The sequence below is a fragment of the Nansenia antarctica genome (assembly GCF_963989245.1).
Source record: "Nansenia antarctica genome assembly, chromosome: 5".
NCBI lineage: Eukaryota > Metazoa > Chordata > Actinopteri > Argentiniformes > Microstomatidae > Nansenia > Nansenia antarctica.
The window spans coordinates 40,286,841-40,295,004 of record NC_137690.1 but is presented as its reverse complement, the minus strand read 5'-3'; the positions used below and the strand labels follow the sequence as shown (position 1 = coordinate 40,295,004).

Sequence of the window (8,164 nt, the reverse complement as noted above, 5' to 3'; positions counted from 1 at the left end):
TGTCCCTGAGATCTCCTTTCGATTTCAGATTAGAGGTGATTTTTCAGCTTTGTGTTTTTTGTTTTTGGACAGAATTAAATTCTACAGCAGACAACAGCAGACATCGGTGGGTGGTTAATCCAGCCGGCAGACCCGGGGTGGAGAGCAGGGACAGACTGGAGCCCTCAATTTCATTGTCAGAAGACAGAACCGACCATCACGACGAGATACATTATGTGATAACGGATACAATTCTCTGAACATCCACTACATGTTAACTGATAGTCTAATAGTGAGACGTATCAATCATACAAGACTCATTTTGGAATCCCAAATTCATCCAAAAAAGGTTACGTATCCGACGTTATCGCATGTTTTTAGTGGGTATCGATCAGATGGTTCTCGATGGCCTTATGTTTTGTTCGTTTTCATGGATGGATATCTTCAAGAGGAATAGGGCCGTTTGGTCGTCATTGAGAAGCAATAAAAACATTCGGTAAAACAAAAAAACTGATCAGATCGTCTGCGACCATGGACGTGTCGGAGAAAGATTTCGAATCGGTCGCCAATATTAGAGATGCTCGCAAAATCAACCACTCCCACGACGAAACACTGACCGACATAGGCCTAACAGTTCAATGTTTCATAGCTTTTTTTAAAGTAGGCCTGCAAAATAAATGACAAAAGCACAGCCACAAGCCAAATGCGGATAGAGCACTGATAGTCACCCTATTTCTTTCTTTTCTCTCTCTCTCTCTCTCTCTCTCTCTCTCTCTCTCTCTCTCTCTCTCTCTCTCTCTCTCTCTCTCTCTCGTAAAACAGCTGTTTATAAAAAGTAACCGTCGGTTAAAAAAATGTGATTGACTTTAATCGGATACATCACAAACTGTTTCAGCATTTGGCATCGAAACACGGCATCCCCAAAACTGTATGACAAGAGGCAGCAGAGAGAAGGACGTCAAGAGGAATAACAGGCAGGGCTGCGTCGAAGCCACACACACCCTTCCCCCATGTCCTTAAAGAGACAGTTCCCCCATTCATTAAAGGGATACTTCGCCCGATTTGTTCCCTGTATCCATGGTGTATTGCAGCGTTAATGAAAAAGATTATATTATAATGAATCCAGTATTAGTGGATATAATATAATATAATAATAATAATAATAATAATACATTGTACTAAGGGTTGGTGTATGTTGCTGAACATTGGCCAGGGTGCAAGGTTAGGGCTATAGTTATAGAGGTAAACTACACTAGTACATGCCTATAGTATCGTGGCTCCATAGAAGAGTTGTTACACTGTCATATGGAGATCCCTTTATGACCAGTCTAATATCAAGGACAATACAGCCTCGTTTTAGGGTCGTTATAGTGTGCCTATTGTTTTGAGTAGGCCTATTCTTGAAGGCCTTCAACAAAACAACATTTTTCTGTTTCTGCTTGAATTGAATAGATTTGGGGTATTCCAAATAGTTCATCTATCATTATTTACATATAGGGCAGTAATAAGTGTACATAACTCCTACTTCTGCGTATGCTTTTAGGGTCCATATTCCATAATGCTGCTCTGAACACACTACAGGTATGTGCCAGGGTTGGGCTCAGTTGAATTTGAATTCAGTCAATTCAGGAGCTAAATTGGAATTACAATTCAGTGAAAAAAATCTAAATCAAAAAAAGTTAAAGCTTTTTTTTCTTGCTTAATGTATTATTATTATTATTATTATTATTATTATTATTACTACATACAACGTTATTGAGTCATTCATTCAAATCAAATTGATCCCCAAGACTGGTATCTCCACAATGATGTTAATGCCCAGCTCTCCTACATCTGATTTTCATAATTGAGCTGATCATCACTGAATCAAGTGTGTTCGTTCAGGACTGCACGCCCTGTGGCTTCTCAGGAGTCGGGCTGGCCGCTCCTGGGTCGAGATGACCCGGGCCTGTTCATTGATTAAATATCTGGAGAGGAGAGAAGATGGTTAGCACGACCTGAGGAGTAAAAATGGTCTCACCTGGACGAGCCGTGCACGAGAAGATGCGCACATCCTGCTCTCCCGTCCTTGGTATCTTGGTAAATTGAGAGTAGTGAGTGAATGTGTGTAGTTAGTTCAGTGCATTTGGTGGTTCTGGGCGGATGACAGAGAGACGCCTTAAGCAGAGAGGTTTCAAATTCATGAAAGTGAATTAGTGTCTGAGAACTTCCGACTAGTTCCACGTGTCAGAACATCAGCCTCATCAGCCAGACCTTTAGCGTCACTAAGGCGATCGTTTGGAAACCACTTTCTGTAGAATGTTCAATAGTCCTAATGGGGTATGTTTGAGGGCATGGGGGAACGGGGGCGTAATTTGCTGATGCTACAGAGCCACTGAGCGGGGCAGGGCGATCGATCTAGCCACTGCAGCCCTGGTTGCCACTATATAGCGTGACGGATATTTTTCTACCCTCTGGGGAGTTTTTTTTCTTTTCTTTGGCTTACTTTTGGGGGTCTATGGTTTGGTGTTACATCATATTTTTGTTTTTATTGTATTTATTGTTTAGTATTGTTTTGGTTGTGAAGTACTTTGTGACTCTGTGTCTGTGTAAAAAGTGCTCTACAAATACATGTTATTGATTGATTGGTTGACCCTGAGGACCTCAACACAGACAGCGTGCAGCCATTGGTTAGCACTACTGTTCACCTCCCTCCCACTGACTCAGATGGCTGTCATCATATAATGACTGGGAAGCTTTGCTGTAATGTGTGGCTATGTGTAATGTGACCCTGTATTGTCTTTTTAACTGAAAACAAACTGCCATGTACAATAAGCTCTGTTCTGGTGTGTTCTATAAATACTTTCCAAACATTTGACCCTCCAACTACGGGGGCAGTGGACTCAGTGTTTGACTCTGTGGACTATTTTGGTTTCTGCATCACAGACAATTCTGGGGCGAGGGTCAATGCTCATCCTCAATCTAATCTGAGTAACATGTTGTTGTTTTTTTTTACATCGAATGCTATTCTAGTCTAAATAAATGCATATAGCACCGGAACCTTTCTCTGTTATGTACGTCATCTTCGGCTGTATCTTTCCAAAAATGTACATTTTTTACTCAAGTATTTCAGTCATTCACCAGGTTAAGTACAGCTGTTGGTTGGCAGTGCCCATGTCCCAGTGTCAGTCCAATCCTTACTGAGCATCACCTTCAGGGTGTACGGTACCGGAGGATCAACGTTTATAAAGAGTTAACCAAACATGGCGTCATAATGTTTCATGATTACACATGATGAACACACAAGCAGTGACTACTTTTGAACAGTCTCCAATTGTAGCTAATGTTAGATATTAGATATATACTATATACAAATATACTATACAGTACTTTAGGATTTTCAATAATGTATGGACAGCAAATTAATTCCTTGGACATGTGACATTGACATTGCCAAGAACATTTTCAGAACAATTAAATCATGTTTCCAGTTATATAGACCATTTGTAGTTATCTTAGTTTTTTTTACTTGCTCCTGGTTCCCTCTTGGCTGAAATGAAGATAACATCATGTTATGGGTGAGAACCTGCAATGTCATCCTTCTGTTGTATGCTGTGTTGGAATTCCATTCTGTCTTTGAGGGCCATCTACTGATGGAGTATCATTACAGCAGGTGGAATACTTTAACGTTGTTATGGTGCCATCTAGTGGTTAACCTAGGGTATAGAGCCATCATTATTACATCACTACTACTACTATAACTATTACTACTTCTACAACTATTACTACTACTACTACTGCTACTACTGTTATTACTACTACAGTAGTAGTAGTAACAGTAGTAGCAGTAGTTGTAGTAGTAGTGTAGCACCAGTAGTACTACTACTACTAGGTTGTCCTCGGACGAGCCCTCCATCAGCGCTTCCAGTCATCCCAATCTTCCATACATCTGGCTAGCTCGCCGGTACTTTCCGCTCCTGCATCTTTCATGAGTACGTCCACGTATGTTAGTGTGGGACGCCCTCGTGATCGATGCCCGTGTGTCGGCTCCCACAGAACCAGTTTGCTGGCTGGCAGCTCCTGGTGTCTCTGGCAGTGACCTGCCAGCCTCATTCTCCTGTTAAGGGCACCGAGAGGCACTGAATCTAACAAGTTACCGCTCAGGTCCAAGTGTTTCAGTTGAACGGCTCCCCTGAAGCTGCCCTTCCCAACTCTGACCAGTTTGTTCTTGGACAAAACCAGTTTATTCAGCTCTGTCGAGTTCAGAGACTGCTATTTTCTCGCTTATCCTTAGTGACCCCCCATACAGGTGCTTGTTGGTAATATGCTCGCTCTTGTCAATGTTAAGTACTACACGCAGCATTCTGGTGTAGCACCCATCTAGGGACTTCTGCAGGGTAGGCTTCAGGGTCCAGCATTCACAGCCATATAGGAGAACAGACTCTACCGTTGCATAGAAGAAGCTGAGTTTGATTTGTCGTGGGAGGTTGGAGTGCCACACACTGGCCATGCCGTTCAGGGCCCTCCATGCAAGCGCCTTCCTCACTTTAAGGTCTTGCTCGGACGAGTTGACCCATGAGCCCAGGTATTTGAAGTCGTTGACTTCCTTCAGAGCAATGCCTCCTGTTGTGGTTAGAGGTGGATGGTCCGGGAGGATGTTATAGCCGATTACCTCGGTTTTCTTGGCATTTAGCCGAAGGCCAACCATGGCACACTCTGTCTCCACTCTGCACAGGAGCTACTACTACTAGGGTTAGGGCTAGTGGCTCTGTTTTCACAGGCATGATGGCATATTCCAGAGTCTACCTTTAAGCGTTTTGTAAATAACTTAGGAAGCTGAAGTGAGCCCAATACATTTCTTCAGGAAATCCATTTTCTGATCACGGTGGAGTGAATCAGACTTTATGGCCACCGTTTCATTATTTCACAGACAGAACGCAGTGTATCTGAACTGATAGTGTTAAATCAGGTTTTCTGGATATAACAAAGGGTGTTCTACAAGTATCAATGCTTGGTCTGGTTCTTTGTACTCATGAAGAACCAGTTGCACAGAACACTTCTGTATCGCTTCATGTGAACCGTCTTGTAAAGGCAATGTCATAAATATAACACGTTTTGATATCATTACCAAACACTGTCTAGGAACAAATGTCACAAGCAAAACTAGGTGTCACTTGTACTTTCCCCGCACTCTCAAACACAGGAATCGATACTAGACTGCCTTACCCTAGAAAGCGGCTGTTTGTGATAATAAAGCTGTTTCCTTTATAGCGCTAGCGGCTAGACACTTGCTTAGCTTTCTGTGGTCATGGTGGATGAGGAGTGCTGATGTAGCACATGAAGTTCTAACCACAAAATGTCTGCTTATCTGCAGCAACATCTACTGTTGTCTTATATTCTGAGAAAGAGCTTTGATAACAAGACACCACTTCCTGGGATCCTCACCTTTAAAATGGATGAACACCCTCAGTGCCCTTTACACGATAGGCCTACAGTCTCACAGCTTTCACATCAAGAGTAGGTCTCTTCATCGGTAAGTTTTGTCCAGTTTTACCTCTCGTTATCAGTGAATAGCAAGTTGAGTGAAAAGATGACATAGTTTCAAATGTATTCATTTATATTTTGTACACTAAAATAAAGAATAACAATATTTATTGTATTCATATTTCGGTCCACTTTAAATAAATGTGGTGCTCTGCAAGTGCAGTGTTTTTCTTCATTGTATCACATTGCTTTGTATTTACTATGCAAAGCAACAAGCTACAATGAGGAAAAACATTGCACTTGCAGAGAATTTAATGCATACACACATTTCATACTTGAATCATTTGTTAAAGTGATATGAACTTTTCATCATCAACACCTTTTAGTTTCAACATTGAATTTCTCATAAGAGCAACACAAATGTTGGTATAAGCCACAAATAATGTCATGAGGTACCCATTGGTCCATTGCACTGAATATCCAAAGTTAGAACAGTGATATGACATATACTGTAGATCACAATCATCCATTTGAACAGGATGTGTACCACTAAACAAGAACGATTGTTTTACAGCTGTTTCAGCTGTTTGTTTCACCTGAGTAATGTTTTTACCTATTGACCTCATTCCTCTTCCTGTTGAATAAACTTTAGCTCCTGACAATGTTGGGGATGTTGGCCGTGGTCATGGTCCTTGTTTCAATGGCCACCGCCTGCCCCTCGCCTTGCCAATGTCTGGACAATGTAACGGTCACCTGCCTGGACAAGAGGCTGGAGAAGCTCCCTGACCTCCCGGCAGGTACTGAGGAGCTCTACGTGTCCCACAACCTCATCCAGGTCCTCCCCTCTGGCGGCCTGGAGCACCTGCAGGTCCTGGATCTCACCAAGAACCGCCTCAATATCTCCATATCTAGCAACTCCACCTGGCCCAACATGAGCAGCCTGGTCAAGTTGTTCCTCACAGGTAACGGTCTGTCTTCACTTGGCCCGGGAACGCTCCGTGGTTTCAAGGCGCTGACGTTCCTGGATCTTAGTGAGAACCGTATGGAAACTCTTCCCCCCGGGTCCCTCCGAGGCCTGGACAGACTGAAGACGGTCATCCTCACCCTGAATCAGATCCACCAGTTGCAGTACGGGATGCTGGACGGAGCGCCGTCGCTCACTACTCTCCACCTTAGCAGCAACGGCATCGTTGAGTTGGAGGAAGGGGTGTTTGAGAACTCGACCGAGCTGAATAAACTGGTTTTGTCCAAGAACAAACTGGTCAGAGTTGGGAAGGGCAGCTTCAGGGGAGCCGTTCAACTGAAACACTTGGACCTGAGCGGTAACTTGTTAGATTCGGTGCCTCTCGGTGCCCTTAAAGACATCTCACAGCTTTCCACTCTGTATCTCCAGAAGAACAGCATCACCAGCCTCCCAGAAGACGCTTTCTCAGAGCTCTGTCATCTAAACATTTTGGATCTGAGTAATAACCATCTGAGTGTGATGGCCGAGGACTCCCTGAGGGGTCTATCCCATCTGGGGTCACTAGAACTGAGCTTCAACAAGCTCAGATTCCTCCCCTCTGGGGTGTTTCAGTATCTAGGCAGACTGGAGCTCCTGGATCTTTACCACAACACTCTGACATCACTCCCTGTGAGCCTGTTTCACAACCTGACAATGCTGAGAGAACTGCAGCTCGACAACAACAACATCTCCCACATTCCACCAGGATTCTTCGACACGGTGTGTGAGTTGAGGGAGCTCCAGCTGGCTAACAATCAAATCTCTGATCTCTCCCGCGCCTTGTTCTCTGGCCTGAGAAAGCTACGGAAACTCCATCTGGACAACAATGCTCTAACAAGGATTCCCAGGGGCCTATTCCACAGGAATAAGAAGCTCAGAGAGCTACATTTGGATAATAACCAGATCAGGTCTCTCCCAAGGCTAATCTTCCATGGCCTAGGAAAACTCCGCTCCCTGAAACTCTCCAAAAACCGTCTCTCGTCTCTCCAGCCCAAGCAGTTTTCGGACCTTACCAACCTAAGAGAGCTCCTGCTAAATGAAAACAGCATAGAGAAGCTCCCCAATGGTTTGTTTACAGAGCTTCCGAGGCTCAAGACGCTGGATCTGGACAACAATCGCCTCGCATCACTGAATCCTGAGATGTTTGAAACGTTATCTGCCTTAAAGGAGCTCCACCTTAGCTTCAACCAGCTCTACGATCTCCCGAATGACATCTTCCGCTCCCTGGCTAGTCTCCTTCGACTTTATCTCCAGAACAACCACATGGTGGCCTTGGACTCTGAAATATTCAACCCCCTGATGAACTTAACCGAACTTGATTTGGACAACAACCGACTTGAACAGCTACACCCTGAGGTCTTCCAAGGCCTACACCTTCTCCAAAAACTTCACCTCAAGTCCAACCGCCTCAGAGCTCTATGGAATGGGACATTGGAGCCTCTGAAGAACCTCATCACCATCCATCTGGAGGGCAACCAGTGGAACTGCTCCTGCACATCCATCCTTTACATTAGTAACTGGGTCAGCAACCACAGCCAGCAGCTCCTGGACAAACCCTTGTGCTTCTGTCCTCAATCCCTCCGCAAAATATCCCTCTCTCTGGCTTCACATTTGCCCTCATCATTCTTAAAGCACTGTGCTGGCTTTGCATGTCACCTGACACCCACACTTCCCCTGAACATGCTGACAGTGCTTATTGGTTTGCTTATAGTGCAGTAA

General features: G+C 44.1%; 1 protein-coding gene across 1 annotated transcript; it reads left to right on the top strand.

Moving 5' to 3' along the window:
- Positions 1–6,103: 6,103 nt before the first annotated feature.
- Positions 6,104–8,164, top strand: LOC308158025 (uncharacterized protein; the record flags this gene model as incomplete). Its single annotated transcript, XM_080531617.1, has 1 exon — positions 6,104–8,164. One exon carries the CDS (start codon positions 6,104–6,106, stop codon positions 8,162–8,164), a length of 2,061 nt encoding a protein of 686 aa, XP_080387743.1.